This window comes from Tenrec ecaudatus, chromosome 1 (assembly GCF_050624435.1).
Source record: "Tenrec ecaudatus isolate mTenEca1 chromosome 1, mTenEca1.hap1, whole genome shotgun sequence".
In the NCBI taxonomy this organism is placed as follows: domain Eukaryota; kingdom Metazoa; phylum Chordata; class Mammalia; order Afrosoricida; family Tenrecidae; genus Tenrec; species Tenrec ecaudatus.
The window spans coordinates 182,496,431-182,521,461 of record NC_134530.1 but is presented as its reverse complement, the minus strand read 5'-3'; the positions used below and the strand labels follow the sequence as shown (position 1 = coordinate 182,521,461).

General features: G+C 37.3%; 1 protein-coding gene across 1 annotated transcript in view; it reads left to right on the top strand.

Annotated features, from left to right (window-relative positions):
• The window catches only part of KIFAP3 (kinesin associated protein 3), a 168,027-nt gene that overhangs the window by 836 nt on the left and 142,160 nt on the right, over window positions 1-25,031 (top strand). Inside the window, exon 2 of the mRNA XM_075564772.1 lies at window positions 20,957-21,088. Within this exon, the coding sequence (XP_075420887.1) occupies window positions 20,957-21,088 (132 nt within the window). The remainder of the gene's footprint in view (window positions 1-20,956; window positions 21,089-25,031) is intronic.

Below are 25,031 nucleotides of genomic sequence, written 5' to 3'. Positions count from 1 at the left end.
TCCAAGATTAATTGTAATATCAATTGCTCTTTCAAGGAAATTAGAGTCTGTTGGGATTATTTGACCTCTGTCAAAGATAAATTCATCCCTGATGTAAAGGACCAAGAATTCGCAGTGACCTAACTCTCCATTTTCAGTTAAATCCTGCTCATAATTCAGAAAATATTCTGGGATTGTCATTTGTATTCTTTTGAACACAGTTTTGTCATCCAGAATTGGGTCATCTGTTACCTTATGAGAGCTAGGAGGACTAAATAGGGAAATACTTTAAAAAGATATAAAGTGTGGGTAAGGTAACCTGTAAGGTGCATGTTATTTCAAGGCATGTTATGTTTTTATTGACTATTTATATCTATCTATCTATCTATCATCTATCTATCCTGGCTTGCGGGGCTCTAATCATTACCAAAAAATCTTCTATGCATTAATGGACTCAAGTGGATTCAAACAATTGTAAAAATAAACAAAATCAAAATCAAATACATTGCCTTTGCATATGTTGCCTACCTTTCACGTTTATATAATGATATATGAAAAACTGACAAAATGAACAATAATGGAGATATTTAATTATAGCAAGTATAGAGTCAGTATTGGTTTCCTAGCTGAATATTGCTTAGACGTGTGTTAGACTGGTTTGACTAGAAAAACAAATCAGTGACAACGTATATGTGTAAAAAGTTTTATATCTTTACTATGACGCACGTTATTCTTTTAAAATACAGTGAATTAAAGATTCAGGCAGAAGATACATTCTTTTTCCTTCTAGTTTGTCTTACTGCAAGGAGCCGTTAATTATAGTATTACATATTGGACTACCCTGTTTTCATGTATGCAGAAGTAAATTTTTAGGGACTATTGTGCCAGTAGGGGAGCCCAGGTGGTGTGGTGGCTAAGCATTAGACTGTGATCCCTAAGGGCTGCAGTTCAAAACCACCAGCTGCTCTCATGCCAGAGAGGGCTTTCTACTCCCATAAAGAATCACAGACTCTGAAACCTACAAGGGCCGTTTTACCCTGTCCTGTAGGGCTGCTATTAGTCAGCATCGACGCCATGGCAGTGAGTTGGGGTTTGTTCGGACCCAGTATAGACCCATATTCATACTCTGCTCTTTAATTCCCAACCCGTTGCTTACCTTTAAAGCTATATTATTTGAAGTTCAATCAATAAAACAGAACCAGTTCTATAATGTTTGAAAGTAAAAGAAAGTCAGAAGCTGGTAAGGCAGAAAAACACACTTCTCACTATACTCTAACGTTAATAATATAAGGAAGAAAATGTTTGTATTGGTTCCTTTCAGTTAGAAGCATGCAGCTTACGGTAGGTATACACACATGATGGAAAAAGTTTTATGATGTCTGGCAATACCTTCTATTTTTATTATCAGTTTTTTGTTAATGATTACATATGTTCCTTTTAGAATAATTTTGGATTTCACATTGTTTTTAGTAAGATCTTGTGCTTTCATTTACATTGTGTTATTTAATTTCATTGAGAAATCTCTAGTCTCTTTGCGAATGTCTGTGTGCATAATACTTGCATATGTTTACGTGTGTAGTAGATTATAGAATCAAAATTTTGCTACCAGTTAGTGTTTTGAGTCCATCTAAAACCCAAACCAAATATATTGTGACCCTATGCGCAGTAGAACAAAACAGTGTCCGATTCTGTGTCATCCTCACAATTATGGTTGAGTCCCTTGTTGGAGCCACTGTGTCAGTCTATCTTGTTGAGGTTGTCCTCTTTTTTGCTCACTCTCTGCAGGGACTGGTAACTGGTCCAGAGCACTTGAGATAACGTCTCCCCAACCTTGATCTCAAGGGCATTCTGGCTGTACTTTTCCCAAGACAAGTCTGTTTGTTCTTCTGGAAACCCATGGTGCGTTCAATATTCCAGCTCACAGTGACCTGATGCACAACAGAGCACAACATTGTGAATCTTGTGCCATCCCCACAATTTTTGTTATGTGTGAACCCCTTGTTGCAGTCACTGTGTCAAATCTATTTCGCAAAAAGTCTTCCTCTTTTACACTACACTTCTGTTTCACCAAGCATGGTGTCCTTTTCCAGGGACTGGTCTCAACTGATAGCATGTCAAAAAGTACATGAGATGAGATCTCACCATCCTTCTGTTTAAGGGGAATTCTGTCTGTATTCTTACAAGACAGATATGTTTGTTCTTTGGGCAGTCCGTAGGACTTCAACATTCTTCACCATCATAATTCAAATGCATCGATATTTCCTTGGGCTTCTTATTTTAATATCCATCTTTCAAATGCATATAAGGAAATTGAAGCATTCTTCTATTTTTTCATCTTTGACTTTAATTTGAGTTAAAGTCATATTAGTTGATAGTCCTTGTAAGTATATAGTGTTTCACAGACAGCATTGCTCTTCAAGATAGATCTTGAAATGTTCTTTTTGATCATGAATTTGATGGCATTTCTCTGACATAATAAGTCATAAAAAACGGGGAGGTGCCTGACCCAAACCATGGTATTTTCAATATGCATGCAAGTGTTGGGCATTGACTAAAGAAGACCAAAGAAGAACCAATGCATTTGAATTATGGTTCTGGGGAGGAGTGTTGAAAGTACCACGATCGCCAAATGAACGAACAAATCTGTCTTAGAAGAAGTGCAGCCAGAATACTTCTCAGAAGCAAGTAGGGCAAAACTTTGTCTCGTGCCTCTCGGACATGGCATCTGGAAAGACCGGTCCATGGAAAAGGACATCATGCTTGGTCGAGGGACAGTGCAAAAGAGGAAGGCCCTCGACATGATGGATTGACAGTGGCTGCAACATTGTGGGGACTGCACTGGATCACCTGGTGTTTCACTCTGTTGCACACAGGGTTGTTATTGGTGGGAACCGACTCGATAGCACCTAAAAACTTTAACAACATAATCGTCTGATGCAAAATGGTAGATTCCAGTCCATTTTAGTTTAGCAATGCTTAGGTAATACTTAAGAAATTGATCTTTATGCATTTTATTTCATTTTTGACAACTTTCAATTTTCCGAGATTCATATAATGTATATTACACATTCCAATTATTATTTTTAATCATTTTATTGGGGGCTCATACATTCTTATCACAGTCCACGTTTATATCCATGTGTCAAGTGCATCTGCACATCTGCTGCCGTCATCATTCTGCTTTCTACTTGAGCTCTTAAGATCAGCTCCTCCTTCCCCCCCCCTCCCCCCCCCTCATGAACCCTTCATATTTCATAAATTATTATTATTTTGTCATATCTTAAACTGTCCGACATCTCCCTTCACCTACTTTTCTGTTGTCCATTCCCCAGGGAGGGTGTTATATGTAGATCCTTGTGACCAGGAGGTGTTGAAGGGATCAGGTATCAGGTATCAATGAATAAAAAATCATATCACTGTAAATGAGGGTGATTGCAGAGAGGAGACTCAAAGCCCATCAGTAGCCAACCGGACACCCATTACTGAAGGGTTGTGGGGAGGAGATGAGCCAGTTAGGGTGCAGGATAGCAACAATGAAACATACAACTTTCTTCCAGTTCTTAAATACATCCTCCCCCCACTATCATGATCCCAATTCTACCTTACAAATCTGGCTAGACCAGAGGATGTACATTGGTACACATAGGAACTAGAGACACAGGAGATCCAGATCAGATAACCCATTCAGAAAGGGGGAACCGATCACATTCCAATTATTAATGGATGTTTGCAGCCAGATTTTCTTTTCATTTTGTGTCATACTCCTCTTTAAATGAAGGTCCCCAAATCTTTGCTTCCTCTGTGTCATTAAGATTAACTCTACTTTGAGGTGGCAACTCTTCCCCCATTACGTTTTGAGTACCTTCCAACATGAGTGGCTCATTTCCTGAAACTGTATCAAACTGTTTTGCTACTCTTCCAAACATGTTCAGTAGCTAATGCCTCAGAAGTGGCCATCCTATTCCTTCTTCCTAATTTATCTTAGTCTGGAAGCTGTGCTGACCTGTCTACTCTAGATAACCCTGCTGGTATTTGAAGTAACTGGTGGTATAGCTTCCAGCATCATAGCCAGTACAACATGACAAAGTAATAGATAAGAGATGAAGAACCTTCTTAGATAGTTGTATATATACTTAAATTTAGTTATTTATTATATGTGGGAGAAGGATGTAAAGAAGGAATCAAGAATGGTTTCAAGGCATATTAATTCATTTAGATCAGTATTTCCCAGAGTATATCTTGTCCCCTGACACTGCAAAAACAGATACCTACCGTATATACTCGTGTATAAACTGAGTTTTTCAGCACAGCGTATAAACCAATTTATACCCGAGTATAAGCCAAGGTACCTAATTATTACCTGGGAAACCAGAAAAACTGTTTGACTCTAGTATAAGCCTAGGGTGGAAAATGCAGAAACTATTAGTGAGTGTCAATAATCAAAACAAATGAAAATAAAATTACTAAAAATTGAGACATCAGTGGGGTAATGTATTTAAATATTTATTTTAAATAAAAAACATAAATAACCATCTCCCATAAAGCCTATTCTATTAAAAATTCAAGGTACATATATTCTACTAAAAATTTGAGGTTTATAAGAACAAACAGATCCTCCTGTGCAATGTGCATCAAAATGTTGTTCTTACTGTAATATTATGTTAAACATTTTAGTTCATCTAGAAGTGTTATTCTTTATGTAAGAAAAAGTACACATACACTAATGGACACTTCTGCACTATTTTGTTATCCAGTATTTCCTATTTCTCAGAACTTTGGGAAAAAAACAACCCAGATGGCACTTGTGATTGTCCAGGTCCCGCATGAGGCTGCAGACAGGCTCAGAGCATTCTGCATGTGCCATCCCAAATGATTACTGAAGCCCAGGTGAGGAATGTGACCCACAGGGCACCATGGCTGGCTGGTCACAGAATGCCTTCACCTGTTTGTCCACAACATTTTGGTCCATCCACAGAGGGTGTGGGATGACAGTGGGGTGATGCATTTGGGAGTGTTCAGGGGAAGAATAGAGGAGAGCTCAAAGTGCCATCAAGGTCAGTGGGGAAGACAAAGGGGGCTGCATGGGGCTGTGTGTCTGTGGTGGAGAGAGGACGAGTCGGGTCCTTGCCCAGGGCCAGCAGCAGTAAGTGATGAGTGGCAAGCAGCACTCAAACACCATACCACCACCAACCCCCTTGGACTCCAGGATGGTGAGGAAGTAAAGGCCCACTGTGCCACATGGATTCTGGGACACCCAGGGAACACCCACCAGGTGGCAAGCAGCCACTGAACGGAACTCTATTGCTGATATAGGCTGCAGTCCCCCACGTGTGTATAATGCCAATTTTGTATAAGGACCTAGAAGAGGATAGAGAGAATAGGGAAATTCTTTGTATTTTGGTGGGTGCTGGATTATGATTTTTCAGATTGGTTTATCTTTTTTCCTTCACTTTATAAAATACTGTGAGTTGTAAACATTTCTCTACCACTTAATACCTTTGGTTCTTGAGAGGGCCCAATATTATAGTTTTGGGATTTTATTTTTCTTCACCATTTTAAAATCAAAATACAAACATAATACAATGAGGTTCAAATTATCTTATTTATTATAAATAATGAGTAGGTTGGAGAATATAATGTACCTGCAGACACTATGTATACTGATGAAATACTTGATTAAAGGCAGCCCTAGTCAGAAATATAACCTACTGATATTTTCTTTTGTTGCTTGTACTTTTAGTGCCATATTAAGAAACTACTGCCTATTTCAGGGTCATGAAGAATTATCTTTCTCTTTTCTTCTAAAATTTTAATAATTATCACTCAAATTTGGAGTTTAATACATTTTGGATTAATTTTTATACATGGTATGAGGGTAAGAGCCCAACTTGATTCTTGTACATAGATACTGATATGTCCCAGTACCATTTGTTGAAAACACTATTTTAACCCATGGGATAGTCTTATCACTCTAGTTGAAAATCATTTGTCCATGTTGGGATATATTTCTGGACTCAGTTATATTCCATTAATCTATATGTCTATCCTTATACCAGTAACATACTTTTGCTTACTGTAGATTTGCATTAAGTTTAAAACTAAGAAATCAACTTCCTTCTCCTTTTTCAAGGTTGCTTTGATTTTTCAGGCTCCCTTACATTTCTGTGTGAATTTTAAGATTGAGTTTTCCATTTTTATAAATAAGACCATTGGGATGCCAATGTGTATTGCATTGATTCTGTAAGTTATTTGGAAGGATATATTCATCATAACAACCTTACATAATCCAATACAAGGACAATGGATGTCTTTCCATTTATTTAGGCCCTATTTAATTTCTTTCAGCAATAATCTGTTGTTTTCATGGCAGAAGCTTCATACCTTTATAATTAAATATATTCCTGTGTATTTCATTACTTTTATGTTATTATCAGTTTAATTTTTAAATAAAATATGTGAGGGCTCATACCACTCTTATCACAATCTATACATCCATCCATTGTGTCAAGCACATTTGTACATTTGTTGCCATCATCATTCTCAAAATATTTGCTTTCTTCTTGAGCCCTTGATATCAGCTCCTCATTTTCCCTTCCCTCCCTTTTCCCCACTCCCTCATGAACCCTTGATCAGTTTAATTTTTTTGTTTCCTTTTTCATTGTTAGTTCTAGAAATAAAAATTATTTTTATTTTTTCTCTTATACTCTGAAACTTGAATGATTTTTATATATTAGGTCTAACCATTTTTTTCCAGATATTATTTTTTGGATTCTTCAGGAATTTTTACACAAAAGACCATGCCATTTATGAATAGAGATGGTTTTATTTATTACTTCCCAATTTGGATCTCTTTAATTTATTTTTATTGCCTACGATTTTAGTAAAATGTTGATTAGAAATAATAAAGCAGAAAAGAAAAGATAAAAGTAGATATTGTTCTGGGTCTTATGCCTGGTACCTGATCCCATGAACACCCCATGATCACAGAGGCTTGTGTGCTGCTTCCATGTGGGCTCTGTTGCTTCTGAGCTAGATGGCCACTTGTTTATCTTCAAGCCTTTAAGACTCCAGACACTTATCTTTCTATAGCTGGGTACCATTAGCTTTCTTCACCACATTTACTTATGCATCCATTTTGTCTTCAGTGATTGTGTCAGGAAGGTGAGCACAGAATGCCAGATTATTTGAGCAAAGTGTTCTTGCACTGAGGGAGTACTTGAGGAGAGGCCCAATGTTCATCTGACACCTTAATTCTTAACATTATAGATATGAGTACATTGTTCTAGTCCCTAAATACAGGCATGCGTGTGTGTATATATATATACACACACACACACACATATATACATGCCTGTATTTAGACCTCTATAAATGTCCTTGGCCTCCTGGTTCTTTCCTCTATTTCTTTTTACTTTCCTCTTGTCCCACTATTATGCTCGGCCTTCATTTGGGTTTAGTAATTCCTCGCTGTTACATTGCCTTTGATTAAGCCCCACTAGGTGAATGGGAGGTGGAGGGCATGGAGTGGAGACCTAATGCCAATCTGTAGACAATTGGACAACCACTACAGAGGGTCACAGGGAAGAAATGAGCGAGTCGGGGTGCAGCATAGCATTGATGAAACGCACAACTTTCCTCTAGTTCTTTGGTGCTTCCTTCCCCCCACTATCCTGACCTCAGTTCTACCTTACAAATTGGATTAGAGGAGAACATGTGCACTGCTATAGATAAGATCCTGAAACACAGGGAATCCAGGATAGATAACACCCCTAGGGCCAACAATGACAGTAGAGATATCAGGAGGATTAGGGGAGGGTGGGGGTAGAAAGGGGGAATGGATCACCAGGATCAATCTATAATCCCCTCTCAGGGGGACTAACAACAGAAAAGTGGGTGAAGAACGATGGAGGATGATCTAAGATGAAAATAATAATCTATAACTTATCAAGGGCTTGTGAGGGAGGGTGGGTGGGGGAGAGGGTGTAGAAACGGGGAGTTGATATCAGGGCCTCAAGTGGGAAGAGAATGCTTTGAAAATGATGATGGCAGCTTATGTGCAAATGTGCTTGATACACTGGAGGAATGTATGAATTGTGATAAGAGATGTAATAAAAGTATTTAATAAATAATAATAAAAAGTAGATATCATCGTGTTCCTAAAATTAAGGAGAAATCTATCAATCTCACCATTAAGTTTGATGTCAAATGTAAATTTTTCATATATGTCTTTTATCATCTTGAAGAAGGTCCCTTTTATTCCTAATTTGTTCAATGTTATTACGAATGCATGCTGGATTTTGTCAAATATTTTTCTGCATTGCGATAACAATGTGTTTTATTCCCTTTATCCTAATAATTGTGTTACATTGACAGATTTTCTAATGTTGTGCCCCCTTCCATTCCTGGGATGAATCTCATTTGTTTGTGGGGTATGATCCTTTCAATATTCTGCTGTGGTGGCTTGTTAGCATTTTGTTGATGACTTTTGTATCGATATTCATAAGCTATTTTGGCCTGTAGTTTTTCTCGTGGTGTCTCTCTTCTTATTTTGGTATCAAGGTAATGCTGGTCTTAGAGAATAAATTAGGAAGTACTCTCTATTTTGGAAGATTTTAAGAAGAGATGTCAATTCATCTTTAAGTATGTGGTAGAATTCCCTGGAAAGTCATCTGGCCTTTGGATTTTATTTATTTATTTTGGAAGGGGCATCTGATTACTGATTCCAATTCTTGTTATAGGACTTTGTGTTAGGCTGGATTGACTAGAGAAACTAATCCAGTGACAGTCATGTGTAAGAGAGAGTTTTATATCAAGTAGTAATTATACATCAAGCAAAGATCCCAGGCCAGTCCAGATCAAGTCCATAAGTTCGATACTAGTTCATAAATCCCTCTTTAGACTCACACAGCCACATGTAATGATACAAAATGCAGGAGATCACAGGCCTGTGGGTGAAAAGTCTTGTGGATCCAGTGGTGGTATGCACATCTCCAGGACTCCTGCAGGTCACCATGTGGCGTCAACAGGCAGGGGAAGGCAGATAGAGGAGGAGAGGTTCCCAGGACCTTCCTTATGAGAAGGTCATGTCCACACAAGATACCTTCAGGCTGTGACTTGATTGGCAGGCTCATCTCCACCCCTATACTTCAAGTTGACACCAAATTATGTAACTACCACAGTCTATTTCAATTTTCTCTTGTTTCTTCTGTCAGTTTTTGTGATTCATGTGTTTATACAAATTGGTTCATTTCATCTAGGATATCTAATTTTCTGGTGTACAGTTTTTATGGTATCCAATTGTATTCCTTCTTATTTCAGTAAAAGGAGTAGTACTTTTTAGTAATTTTAGTCTTTTTTCTTAGTCTAACCAAATGTTTACCTATTTTGTTGAGCTTTCATAAAGAACCAAATTTTGTTTTCCTTGATTTTGTCTATTTTTCTATTCTCTAGCTTGTATTTTGTTTATCTCCACATTTTAAGTTCTCAAAGTATATATTTATGTTATTGATGTGGGGTCTTCCTTCCTCTTGAATGAAGGCATTTGCAGCTTAACTTTCCCTCTGACCTCTGTTTTTATTGCATCCCAAATGTTTCTATGTGTTGTTCTTGGTTTTCATTCTTCTCAAAGTATATTTTGAGTTGTCTTCAACACTTTGATTATTTCAGAATATCTTACTGTCCATAAATTTGTGAATTGTTATGCTTTCCTTCTGTTATTTCCACCTAAAATTCCATGTGGTCAGAAAGTCTTGGAATGATTTTAATCATTTAAATGTAAGACTTCTTGTGTGTTGTAACATATGGTCTAGCTGGAGACTGTCCAATGTATACTTAAGAAGAATGTGTATTCTAAAGTTGTTGGGTAGAGTTATTGGGTCTTATTGGTTTATGGTCCAAGTGCACTCTGTTCTCATTCATCTAGACATTGCATTACTGAAAGTAAAGTACAGAATTCTCCAGTTATTCCGATAGAGCCTTCCTCTTTTGCACTGCACCTCCACTTTTCCAAGAATGAGGTCCTTCTCCGGGGACCAATGAGACGTTTCACTCTTATCTAAAGTGTAGCTTTCTTGTACCACAACTTGGAGCTTTGGTAGGACTGTTCTTCAGCATGCTAGCCTCCGGTTTTAGTGTCGCTAGCTACACAAGCCTATTAAAACATTTTCATCCATTCAGGCAGCTCTTTAGGAAGTAGCAAGCATCTACTTTTAGGGAAAAACAGCCTCAAATCTCAGACTTGCTTTTCTTTATCTCTATATTCTCCTGAACCTTAGCACTGTTTTTCCTCATGCTGATACATACATGCACATACTACCCATATATATGTGTATGTTTGGGTTCCTGGCTACTTCTATTTTCTTAGAAGGAGTATTTCTTTGACTTACCTAATTCTCCAATCCCCTATCATTAACTATTATAAGCAGAAATACAAAACCTCTTTTGGTGTCATTCCATTAAAGAACATCAACAATTATACATATTTGGGTAACTGTAAAAGATTCTCTTCTGATCCTAATTTCTTTAAAATTCACAGAATTTCATAGCAAAAAATTTCGTGTGCTATGGTATATAGAATTAGAACACAATGCATCATGGTGAGAAGGAGGGGTTAGCAGTAGTATAATATTAAATTTTAAGTACACTACACACACACACACACACACACACACACACACACAAAGTTAGCCCAAAGTAAAGGTTCCCAAACTTATTTGTTCTACTGCCCCCTTTTCAGAAAAAAAACCAAAAAAACAACTCAGTGCCTGCCAGCAATTAAGCACTTGTATGATAACCACAGTCCAGGGTAGTGTAGGTTTCTGATTTTGCAGTCCCGCTGGATTGTTCTAGAGCCTCCACCCCACCCCCAGGCAGCAGTATGGCCTGCTTTGGGAAACACTAGAAATGTCCTTTTCCCTAAAACTACCAAAGAATGAATTTTTTAAAGTGTAGCTAAGCAATATGTAGACACAAAAATGTGAAATTAATTATTTTTCCAATAATCCCAAAGGACAAGATAAAATAGAACAAAATACAGAGGTGTCAAACAAAATAATTTAAATGGTAAATAAGGGTTCAACCCTATCAATTGCTATCTGAAATGTTAATGAGCTAAAGCAGTGTGTTGTAATAGAATTTTCTTCAATAACAGGAGTATCATAACTACATTGACCAATATAGTAAGCCCTAGCTGTACAGTAAGCACTTAAGTATAGCTAATGCAGTTAATGGAGTTCATTTTTAACTATTTTTAAAATGTAATTGATTGAAATTTAATTTTAAATAGACCTATGTAGCTAGTGACTGTGTTACAGCATAACTTTTAACACTTTAATATAAAAGTAAAGATGATCAATATGTTAAAAAAGCAAACTCCAATTATATTCTACATTAAGAAATTAATTTTTATATAAAGATACACATAAGTTGAAAACAAATAGATGCAAACTTTAAACATGAGAAGGCTAGAGTGGCTATATTAACTTCAAGAGAAATAGCATGGTAAAAATCAAGAGTGCTTTCTCATGCTGATCAATACTACCACATCTAGAGAGTGTCAAATTCAAGTCTACCAAATATTCCAGGAACAGATGATTTCCGTTTTATACAGCTCTTCCAGGGAAATGGAGTCCTGCTGGTGCAGTGGCTGGGCATAGGCTGTGATTGCATTAGCCGGTAGCAGCTCTACATGAGAAAGACTAGGCTTTCTACCCCCATAAGCAGTCACAGTTTCAGGAACGCACAGTGGATCCCCGTGAGTCAGCATTGACTTGATGGCAGTGCGTTATTTTTCTCATGCGAAATATTGAAAGAGTGAATATTCCTAACTCATTGTAGGATTTTAGAATAACCTCCATATGAAAACCAGAAAAAGACAATACTTAAAAGGAAAATTTCAGGCCAGTATCATTGATGAACAAAAATCCAGACTTAACGGGGAGTGTGTTAAAATACAGCATTATCCACGTGTTCATTTCAGGAATATAAGTATAGGCTAATGTGTTTAATCAATTTAAGTCAGTACATTAATAAAGAACAACAAATGGACATCCCCGTGGATGGGGAAAACATTTGATTACATTCAGTGCACATTTATTAAAGGAAAAAAATGAACACTCAAACCAAAAATAAAAAGGAATTATTATTTAAACATTGAATGGGGAGACTTTAGAAGCAATACCTTCATAAACAATCGATCACAGATGCCTATGATAGCCATCTCAATATTTCAACAGAGGGCCTGAACAGGTAAAGAAAAGTTATAAAGGAAGGAAATGAAGAGAAGAAAATAAACTATTTATAAACAATTGAGTTGTATCAAACAATACTACCTACTTTTTCATTAAGGTTGTAATATTCCTTGCAGTGGCTTCACAGAACTTACAGAGATTAATAATTTTAGGGTTTTACGGAAGTCAGCACGTTGTAATGCTCGTGAGAAATGCTCAGGGTACAGTTGGCTTCAGGACAACTTAAAAGTTCTTTCAGGGTCAACCAGACCAACTCCCCCAATTCAGTGCCCAGAGACACCTCACTGCAAAGCCAGCCTCCTGTTGAGAAGCGCTCAGCGGCATTACTTGCTCCAGCGCTGGCAAGTCCAGCGCTCACTGCTCCTCTGCTGACACAGCTGTCTTCTCCCTGCAGGAGGTCCACTGGGCAGCAGTGTTAGGGCTGCAGGTTGCACTCCGCTCATGGCTCATCCTAGCACTCAAGCCTCCTCCCCTGCTTTGCACAGGGCTCCGTTTATACCCAACAGGATGACCTGCCAATGAATCCTGTTCACAATTACGCTGGTGAATCGGATCAGTAGCTTCTCAGACTTCTTATCCAGTTGCATGCAATAAAAAGTCATCTGATGGAAGGTATTGAGGCTTTGGCTAGAAGAGCCAAATTAAATAATTCACTGCCCCGGCAACTGTACAGTTACTTAAATGGGAAATCTAAAATAATGTTCATAATATTGGCATTCATACTAAGGTGTCAAGCACATTGCTGGACATAAAAATCTACATAGCTACCCCCAAAAGTATTTTGATATACTGTTTTTAAAAATAAGTTAGAAAAAATATACAAAAGTAAATAACAGCATGAAATCTATCATTGAGTAAATGATGACTCATAGGGACATCATAGGACAGGGCAGAATCGTTTTTTCTCCCATGGAGTAGACTGGTAGAATTGAACTGCTGACCTTGCAATAGTGCAGCCCGTGTGTGTAGATGGTGCCTTAATCAGTCTATGAGTTCCTGACATCCCAATTAAAAGTCCTAGTAGACATTTCATGCAAGTTCACACATGATGTTAAAATTTTTAAGTTGAATAGCAAAGGTCCTAGAATCCCAAGAAACTTTTGAAGAAAAGCTAGAGCTGAAGGTAGGAACTTCCTTTACTAAATATCAAGATATTTTAAATTCAGATTGTAGTATTGATATAATAATAGCTCAAAAGACCAATTGAATAAAAATTTTAAAGCCTAGAAATACAGCTTCAAGTACATGCAAATTGATGATGAAGAAGAGTATTCAATATAAATTAGGGTTTATTTCCAAACTTCAGGAACATGATCGGTGAGTTTTATATATTATAGAATTAATCTCACACAGTAAGAATAAGTACTATTTCACAAAGTATTTCTTTTATTTATGTGTTGGGGAACAAAGGAGAGGTAACTGGCTTCAAAAGAGAGAATATTTAAAAACTGTGTAAATGTACTTAAAAGAGGTATTTTTGCAGCAACTCTGCCCAGTGCAGTGTCATTCGATTTCTTGACTGCTGCTTCCAGGGGTGTTTTGTAGGCTTTCACTTTGTCCTCCCAGTGTCTCCTGGGGTCTTGCCCAGTATTGGTCAGGATAAAAGGAGTGGATAATGTTCTCCCTGTCAACATCCTATTGTGCCATATCTAGGTCCACTCTGGGAGATGCATTAATATGCCAGGCTGCCAGGTAACAAAGGTCAGTTGACTGTACACAACTAATAGGTTAGATATTTGTGAAATAGGTGCTGAATAATCCTGCCATAGATCATAGACAGTAGTCTGAACACTTGCTACAATGGGTCACTTGTGTAGTGTAAATTTACCACTGCTCATTTGTTTTATTATTTGATAAAATGTTTAAAATTTATAATAAATTATCCTGAGAGCATTAAGTTATTTAAAAGTATCTGCTTCCTGAAAAATTAAGTAGTAAAGTTTTTGTCTCTCAAGAAAATTTATGATGAATCTAATACAGTGTTTGTCAATACTTAATATCTACTATAGGTATGATATCACTAACCACATGAAATGCAGAAGCATCTGGATCTGCTTCAAAATTAGTCATTAAGAACACTGCACTCAAAATGTCAGTTCAACACATGTACTATGGAAGGTATATGTCATATCACTCTGAAGTCTTACAGTTTAACATGTGGTTTAGGAGGAGCCCAGGTGGCAGAGTGATTAAGAGCAAACAGCCGGTGGTTGGAACCCGGCAGTCACTCTGAGGGAGAAAAGTGTGGCAGTCTGATTTCCTAAAGACTTACAGGTTTGGAAACCCGTGGGACAGTTCTACTCAGTCCTTCAGGGTCACGATGAGTTGTGTCATAGAGGTATAATTTATATCACTCTGTGAAGCCTGATTTTTCATTGAGATTTAAAAAAAAAAGTTAATTTAGCACATTTTTGGGTCCAGCATTCTTATTCACATTAAAAAAGGGGGAGGGAGTTATTACTGATGTTACTGTTTTCCACAATTGGTAGAAAAATATATTCTCGGACAATTAAAAGATTCCAATTTAATCTTTATAATCAGATGTTTCAAATAGAAAACAAGTTTATTCCAACAGTGGCCTAAATTTGTTATCTAGTTCTTGAAATACTATTATGAATTTTGTGATCATGCAAATATAATTTTGAGTGGGACACATTATTATGGTGGGAAAAAATCAACTTTACTCAAAATTTGTGCAGCAGAAATATGACTTTCCAAAATGGGTACATAAGTAAATGTGGTGAAGAAAGCTGATGGTGCCTGGCTATCAAAAGATAAAGTGTCAAAAAAAAAGAAGACAAAGAAGAAGATATAGTGTCTAGGGTCTTAAAGACTCGAAGTTAAACAAGCAGCCATCTAGCAGAGAGACATCAAGCCCACATGGAAGAAGCTCACATGTTTAATCATGAGGTGTCAATGGGATCAGGTAACAGGCATTAGAAAACCCAAAACAAATAAACAAAAAGCATTGTTGAGGATGATGGGTGTCAGAGCAGAGACATAAAGCCCATCTGTAGACAATAGGACATCCCCTCACAGAAGGGTCACAAGGAAGGGATGAGTCAACCAGGGTTGCAGTATAGCACTGATGAAACATACAATATTCCTCTGGTTCTTTGAGGCTTCCTCACCCCCCACTATTATGACCCCAGTCTTACCTTTCATTTCTGGCTAGACAGGAGCATGTACACTGATACAGAAACTCATGACCCATGGAATCCAGGTTAGATAAACCCCTCAGAATGGAAATGGGAGTAGCGATACCTGGAGGGTAGGGGGAAAGGGAAGGAAGAAGGGGAGGGAGGGGGAACTGATTGCAACGATCGACACATAACACACACACACACACTCACACTCACACACACCTGAGGGGGTACAAACAATGAAAACATGGGTGAAGGGAAACAGTGGTTGGTGTAAGATATGAAAACAATAATTTATAATTTATCCAAGGTTCACAAAGGTGGAAGGGAGGGGGAAGAAGGGAAAAAAGAGCTGATACCACGGGCTCAAATAGAAAGTAAATGTTTAGAAAAAGTTGATGGTTACATGTACAAATATGCTTGATACAATTGATGTATAGATTGTTATAAGAGCCCCCAATAAAATGATCTTAAGAAAAAAGAAATCTGTCTTTCATAGGCTGTATGCAGACATAATTCATAATTGTATCTAAGCAAGCAGGGCTGTTTTTTTACCAATCAAAATAGAAATTGAAATCAATTAATACATTGATTTATGTATATTCCTAGCAACTTATATACAACAGAACAAAATACTGCCCAGTGCTACATGTTCTTCACAATTGTTACTGTTTGTGCTCACTGTTGTAGCCACTGTGTCAATCCTTTTCTTTAAGGGCATCCTTTTAGAAGATGCTCCTCCTTTTCACTATTTACCACCAAGCATAATGTTTTTCCTTGGAGACTTGTTCCTAGGTGCATACAAACCCACTTCCTTCTATAGAACTAAATTGTTGTTAGTCTTTTAATTTCAACCTTTGTATATCAACCAAGAGCCCTGTAATATTTTTAAATATTTTTATAACGATGTCTTGTACATTTGTTTCAATGTCAGTTATAAATGAGCTTACAGTGGAATGTATGGACTGTGTATATGAAGTTCTACAGGCAAAATATTCCCTAACGTCACTATATTGCTTTATCACTATGTTTCTAAACTGTGTATTAGAATTGCGTTTTGGAATATATTTGAGGCCCTACAAGCCTCAAGTTGTAGTATTGAAAGATTCTATGGTCAAATATTGACTAATGAAAAGATTACATAAAGTCACTGTTTCAAAAAGAACTAGATGGCTTTCAACCATTTCAACGGGTAACATGATTGGTACCTCAGAAAGAAATGGTACTGAAGGAAGAAATCCAAGCTGCACTGAAAGTATGAAAAACAAGCCCCTAGAAAATTGATGGAATACCAGCTGAAATGTTTTGACAAGCTGATGAAGCACTGGGAGCACTGACGTCCAAGAAATTTGTAAGACAGCTACCTGGCCAACTGACTGGAAGAGATCCATATTTGTACCCAATTCAAAGAAAGGTGACCTAACAGATGCATGATTAAACAACAGTATCATTGATATCACTTGCTAGTAAGATTTTGTTGAAGATTATTCTATAATGATTGATTGCTTCATTGGCAATGAGTGTCCAGAAATTCAGTGAAGATTCGGAAGATGATGGAGAACAGAGAATATCTAATATCAGATAGATCTTGCCTGAAAGCACAGAATGCTAGAAAGATTTTTGCTTGTGTTTTACTATTTTGGATCATAAAAAATTATGGATAACCTTGAGAAGAATAGGAATTCTATAACAATTGTGCTCATGCAGAACCTGTACATAGCAGTTGTGTAAATTGAACAAGGGAATACTCCAACCACAAACTAACTCACTGCCATGGAGTCAATTCTGACTCATATGAGCCCTGTAGGGCAAGGTAAAACCTTGTGGGTTTCTAAGACTGTAACTCTCTATGGTAGTAGAAAGCCTCATCTTTCTCCAGTAGAGCAGCTGGTGGTTTTGAACTGCTGACCCTGAGGTTAGCAGCCCCGCTCATAACCACTATGCCACCGGGTTTGTTCAGGGACTCGTGCATGGCTTAAAATCAGGAAAGGTGTGCATCTGATTTGTATTCTTTATATTTATTCAATCTGTATGCTGAGCAAATACTCCAAGGAACTGAATTTTATGAAGAAGAATGCAGTATCAGGATTAGAGGAAGGTATATTATCAACCTGCAAAATGCAGATGACACAAACTTAATTTCTGCAAATAAGGAGGATTTGAAGCACTAGTTGATGAGAAAGATCAAGGATTGCAGCCTTCCTCATGAATTACAAGTCAATGTAAAAACTTCACAACTGGATCAGCAGTAACATCAAGATACACGGAGAAGAGTTGGAGTTGTCAAGGAATTTGTCTTGCTGGGAGCCACAGTTAATGCTCATGGAAGCAGCAGTCAAAATATCAAATGGCACATTGCGTTGGGTAAATCTGCTACATGAGACCTCTTTAAAATGTTGAAATGCCTGGATGTTACTTTGAGGACTGTGGTGGACCATTTTCTTCATTCATTTCATATGCATGAGAAATTTGGACATTGAATAGGGTCGAAGAATTATGAATTTGAATTATAGTGCTGGTGAAAAATATTGCCAGTGCCTTGGAGTGCCAAAAGAATCAACAAATGCGTCATGGTAGTAGTTCAGCCGGAATGCTCCTTAGAAGTGAGGATAGCAAGATTTACTCTGTAGCACATGGGGTTACTGTGAGTCGGGATGTCAACTAGTGATAACGCTCGGTGCCTGGAAGAGGACATCTTGTTTGGTAAAGTAGAAGGGTGGTGAAAAAGAGGAAGACTCTTGACAGGATTGATTGAAACAATGGCTGTCACATCTGGGCTCGGACATAAAAATTGAGGATGTCACAGGACCGGCAGTGTTTCTTTCTGTGGACATGGGGTCGTTAGGAGTTGGAGCAGACTTGACAGCACCTGACAACATATGATGGCAATGGCAAGAGGGCTTGGGGAGAGCATGAGGTACCCCTCCCACAGTCTATCAGCCGCTCACATTGATATAAACACTGTTTTTAATCAATCTTACATATAGTTCAATGCAAATTAGTTCTAATCCAACTGGCTTGCTACTCATAAGCTTTTCTGTAAATAAATTCCAGAGTTTCTACTCTGTATGTTTACTTATAGATATTAGGGGAAAGCGGTATTTATTCTAAATAATACATGGTTTTCTCTAGATATTTGAATTTGCTTCCTTTTTATTTGCTACTTTCAGTGATCTGTTTTTACAGAATACACAAACTACTTTGTAGTAAAGACATAAAAGAATTTAAATTAGCCCACTCTATTAACCTAATGATTGGTGGTTCGAACTCATCCAGCAGTCACACAAGGAAAGGCCTGGGGATCTACTTTCAGAAAAACTGCAGTCAAGGAAACTCCATTGGAGCAGTTGTACTCTGCAGCACATGGGGTTACTGTGAGTCGGGATTTGCCTAATGTCCACTGGTGATAACGCTCTCTAAAACACGCACACACAAAACAAATAGAAATGGAAAAGGGATGGTATGGTTATTTGAACGATTTGATTTCTGTGGGGAAAGGCAAGCTCTTAACCCAGAGCACAAGAGTCCATGAGTCTATTTCCTCCTGACTGCTCGTCTAGGGAAGACACACTGAACACAGGGTCTTCCAAACAGATGCATTCCATTTCAGTCCCCTGCTCAAAATGCGAATTTCCTCCCCAGATATACTGAACCAGAATCAGCAATCTAACAAGAGCTTATGTGTACATTACAATCACCTGAGGATCTTGGTAAACTGCAGGTTCTGACCAGTTTATCTGGGGTGAAAATGTAAATTCTCTGCGGAGGGTCAAACCAGAATGAGCCAGTTTGAAGCTCTGACTGGAAGTGGTGGTAGGAAGCTACGCGTACAGCACGTGTTTTATCCTCCTGCCGTCATTGGATACAGTGACCGCTTTCCATTTTAAGAAGTTCAGGACTGAAAGGGCTGCTCTTCATCTCACATGGAAACAAAAAATTTGCCTTGTAATTAAGAGAAAAGCTGCTGTAGTGCTTGCTATATTGTATGTCTTTCCGCTCTCTCTACTTCGTTCTTTTGATTCCTATGATTTCACTAGCTTTTGCTCACAATCCTAAATTTGTATCCATTTATTTTACCTTTTAGAATCTGTACTATCCTTTTAATTTATGTTGTATATCATATTTTCTAATTCCCTGATATCTACTGACCTGCCTGGTTCCTCACTGCTTCTATTCCTATAAGCTTTGTCCTTCATAGTTTATTTGTGAATCTAGCTAGACCCTATCACCACTGCCAGCAAGTCAATTTCCACCTATAGAAGATTTCCGAGACCGTAAACATTTGCAAAAGCAGACAGTCTAATTTTCCCCAAGAAGCAGCTGCTGGATTCGAGCCACCAACCTTGCTGCAGTTAGCAGTTCAGTACTTAACTCACAGAGGTACCGTGGTTCCCTACTAGACCCCATACTCTGGAGAACTTTGTTGTCTACTCTGATACTGAACTTGACTCTTAATCAGAATCCTAGTACTGGCTTGAGATCCTTACCCTTCTTTTCAAGAATTCTAGGAAATGGGCCATTAAAAATAGCATTGAACACATGCATCATAAATCAAAGTATTATTCCTAAAACTTTGGGTTTCTCAATGGAATTAAAGTTAATTTAAGGTGTGATCCATTATATTCCTTCTTATCAGACTAAAGGACCCGTACTGTCCTGCCCCCTAAACCTGACTAGAGTAGGAAATGTGTTTGTTTTCAATGCTTGATCTCTTCGAGTGCAACTCATTCTATCACCTTCTAAAGTAATTGCTTGTTGGGCTGCTAACCACAGGGTCAGTGGTTAGAACCCACCAGCTACTCCTCAAAATTTCCAGTCTCAGAAATCCAAAGGACATTTCTACTCTGTAATATAACGTCAATATATGTCAAAATTGTCTTGATGGCATTTAGTCTGGTTTTTGTTTGTTTTCTAAGTGGCCAAGGGAAAAGTAGTGATTGTCTGGTGATTAGTTTACTTCAATTAAGAATGAATTCTTTAACTTTAGGGGCCCTGGAATAGTGCTTATAACCTTTCTATAAAAACTGCTAATGATACCATAATTTGACTTATGTGACTAAACAACATTACCTGTAAACATGTTTTCAAAAATGTGATATTGGATATAATTTGAAAAGTTATTTAATTTAGATACTGGTACTGGAATTTACACTATAATCATATTGCAGTTTAATTCAGTAATTTTATTTTGTGATTTAGCTAATCTTTTTATTTGACACTTGATTTTTCTTGTTAAAAAGCATTCTGGGGCATTTATCTTTACTGACTTTTAGTTGAGGTCATTCTCTTTAAAACATCTAATTCAAAACATTTCATTGGCTTGATCTTAAGTATGCATATTTGAATGATGTCTTTTTCCCAGGAAGAGTTATTCATCAGGGTACTTTCTGCAGGACAGAAATTACATATGTAGTACAGAGTTGGAGGAAACTGAATTATTGCTTGACCCAATTGTCAAGAAAAAAATTTTCTTCAAATGCAGATGTCAGCCCAGCCACCTTGTTTCTGGGAGAAACTGCTAGATAAAAACTTAGGAGATTTAGTGAGTTTTTAACCTGGAGATACCTTTGTTCTTTCATGTTCTAGGAAAGTTAAGGGAGGAAATATTGATGTACATCCATCAGAGAAAGCGCTCATTGTTCAATATGAAGTGGAAGCTACCATTCTTGGAGAGATGGGTGATCCCATGTTGGGAGAACGAAAGGAATGCCAAAAAATGTAAGTCTGTATTTGTATGTGTTTTGAAAGTAGTGTGAACCTTGTTTACTTGCTGTACACTTATTTTAATCTGCACAGATAAGTGGCTATGCCATTCTTATAGACATATTGTATATTTGTGAAACAGATTATATTAAACTCTTTATAAAGAGTACATAGATTTCAGAAAAAGTCAGGTCTATGTAAGCATAATGGGAATCTTAAAAAATACTTATTCTGACTTACCCTAGTTAATAAGTTGTGTTGTAGGATATAAGCTAGAAATTGTGAAATCAATCATTAAAGGTAAATTTATGTTGAGCTTTTTAGCTTAATTTAGGAGATTTGTATTTAAGGGGATCTTGTGTTCTTTATCTTCCCTGAAATTTCAGGAAGTTAGTATGACTTTTTAGAGCTCTCATATGGTCCACAGACCTTGACTTCTTCTTTTAAATCTTGCCCTCTGAAAGAATTTAATGCTAAACGTTTTCAGACTTCATGGATTGGGCTTCAATCTCACAGTATCATTTCTTCCTGAATTTTACTTTGGAAACTGACCTTCTTCGTTAGCCTGCATAGATGCTGTTGGAAATTTTCTCTGCCTCCATAATTTTGTGAAGTGCTGTTGTTCCAGTACACCTAGTGTTCTGTTCCAATCCTCTCCCTTCTATAAAAACACCTAATTTGGGAGCTACAAAAAGAAAACAACTCCCTCACCGAGTCAGCTTTCACAATGACCCTGCAGGACAGATTAGAACTGTCCTGTGGATCTCTGAGACTAAAGATCTTTACAGAAGTAAAAAAGTCTCATCTTTCTTCCATGGCGCAACTGGTGGTTTCAAATTGCTGACATTGACATTAGCAGCCCAACTTGTAACCTATGCCGCCAGAACTCCATTGATTTGGGAACTACTTTGGAAAAATATCACTCTATTCTGTATTTGGTGGTATTAAATATGTATATTCAATTACTTGCTTCTGGGAATGCATGTGATAGTATTTAGCATAAAGAGAGCCAGTCTATTTCATAGACAAGATATGAATGAGATTGCTTCCCTGAAGATTTACTGTCTGGGAAATCTTTTGGGGCAATTCTGCTCTATCCAATAGGGTCACAGTGAATCAGCATCAACTTGATAGGAATTGATTGAGATGTTTTTAAATTTATTTTTATCTTTATTTGACTTATGTTACTGATATTAATTGATTTTGCTTGGTTCCATTTCTTTTATTATTATTTTATAAATAATTTTTATTGGAGCTCTTATAACATCCATACATCAATTATATCAAGCACATTTGTGCATATGTTGCCATCATCATTTTAAAAACTTTTTCTTTCACCTTGAGCTCTTGAAATAAGCTCCTCATTCCCCGCCCACCTTCCCACATTTAAAATTTTTATAGTGGTTCTCAGCTCGGATTAATTCCCCCAGGGCATATTTGTGTAGAGCTAAGAGACACTTGCTTGTCATAGCTAGAAGGGTACTGCTGTTGTCTAATGAGTAGAGGGTAGGGTGCTTTAAACATCCTGCAGGGTCTAAGACACCTTCCTAAGAAATTATTATTCTGCCAAAGTGTCAATAGTGTTGAGGTTAAAGAAACTGCTTAGCTTCTTACTGAAAACGGTTTGCCGTTCAGTCATTTAGAGTGCTAATCCAGCGTGTGTTGGAACATGTCTGTGATCCATGGGTTTTTCAGTAGCTCATTTTTTAAAAACTAAGAGGGTAAGTTATAATGTATTATTATAAAATCATGTAAACCTATATTAAACAAAAAATATCAAAATGTGAGTCTATTGTTTCTCGACATTTCTATTTTTTATATAATTCTAAAGGTTATATATATTTCCAGCTCCATAGCCCTTTCTCAAAGAATTCTGTATCCTTTGCTTTATACTTCATAAGAAAAGCAATTTTGGCATCCTTGAGGGTCTCAAATTGGTTCCCCTTAAATGTTTTTTGAGTTCCAGGAACAACAACAAATCTAAAGGGGCAAGATCTGAGCTGAAGATGGATGGGGCAAGGTGTTACCCTTAATACCATTTTAACAGGACAGTCCTTGCTACCCTTGAAGATTGAGCAAATATATTGTCATGAAGCAGAAAAATTTTGTTCTGCCTTCCTGGCCTTTTTTTCACCAATTTAGTTTTAAGTTTTCTTAAAATTTCTTCCTGATACGATACCATGACGCTTTGAGAAAATCTATTTTCTCAAGACTTTCCCCTTTGGCATCCTAAACAACAGCTCCCTGTGAGCTGATTTTCTCTCTTGAATGTAGCTGGTCTAGAAGATCCCCTTAGAAGTCATTGTTATGATTAACCTTTTTGTTGAAGGCATCTAATGAGACTAAGACATGTGGATGATTGAGAAGACACGACTGCATTCATCTACTGATGGCAGAGACATGTTCAAACATGTTTTGTTTGGAATAAGCATAGGAGCTAGAATCCTAGTAGAATAGTTTTTCACTTACCCTGGTAGATGACAAGGCCTTGGTTCTGAGATCCCTGTGGATGGATTTGAGCTCAAAGGTTTTGCATGGTAACCATTTGTACCACTCTAGAACATCAGTATTTCCCTGTGATCTGTAATCTGTCTGTTTTGTTTGGATTACAAGAGGGAGAGTATATTGATAATTCATTAAAGATAACTGAGTTCTTGACGTGATGTGTCAGATTGAAGAGGAATACACATGCAAATACACACTCCCCCAGTACATTCCAACTCACAGCCTCACACTTGTTAGTGTTCTCATAAGCTTTATTGTCTTGATTCTGCCAGGGTTTTGTTTGAGTTATGTACATTGTGAGAAACATGAAAATCTTTTGGGATCTTTCTTTTACAAATAAAAGCTTTTGAACTCATACGTCCACGGATCAAAAGATAATGTACTGTTCTGTTCTTAGTAGCCGTATTCAGCTAGAATTAAATGAGAATGTTATATTTTGAAAGTCTTCAGGCTTTCTTGACAAGGGCACATTCACAAGACATTGAGCTACCTCCAGAGAGTAATTACAGACCATGATTAGGGTACGTGGATTTAAGTATCAGTAAGGGAAAAGCCTGAGTATCTCTAAGCCATGATACTGAGCCCTAGCTTCAGAGAATGGAGAGAAATCATGTGTGAGATCAAAAGAAGAATGTGATTTATTGATAGTTAAAGTGGCTTTACCAATGCCACAAGTGTTTGTAGGGAGAGGGGCAGGGTATTCCTATAGTTTGAGACAGGTATGAAGCACAAATATTGTTGAACAAGAGTAGCCAGTGCGGTATAGGTCCAGGCCCAGGAGACTGCTATTTCATTTTCAGTATTGGGCAAGGAGCAAAGGAACGTACTACTGCATTCTCAAAGGAGACCCAGTTTCCTGAAAGTTTTCCTGTGGTGTGCTCTAAAATTGGTGTGACTACTTTTGAGTTTTGGTATAACCTTAATAGGTATACATTTAATAGATTAAGCGGTCTTAATAAGTATAAGCTGCCTAATTAAGATCTCTTCAGTTATAAAGATAATCTAGTGAACACACTACAAATATTTTCTAAATATTGTAGCCCTGCCTGTTTTTTCCATGCCTTGCATAATAGGAAAAGCCTTGGGAGAGAGATATACATTCTAAAAGAGGAAAATTTATGTAGTCTGGAATGGAACACAGATGAATCAGATTGGTAATATATGTGCTGATAGAAAATAAATCTAAAAAAGATCTGAAAAGCCTGTCTAGTGAGTTTCCATTGTATTTCTTCTTAATCAACTGTTTTGAAAGTGTCAAAATAAAAGAAAGTCAAGATTTCCCAATTCCTTGTTAAAAGTAAACATTGAGAGATCTTTTGGGGGATTTTCCTGTCTGTGTCTTCTGATGCCCAGCTCAAACTATATTAAAATGCAATATATATTTTTAAGTTTTAGAAGAAAAGAGAAAATAGGTGAAAGAAAAGTTCGAATAAATGGACATGGTATTGTTAAA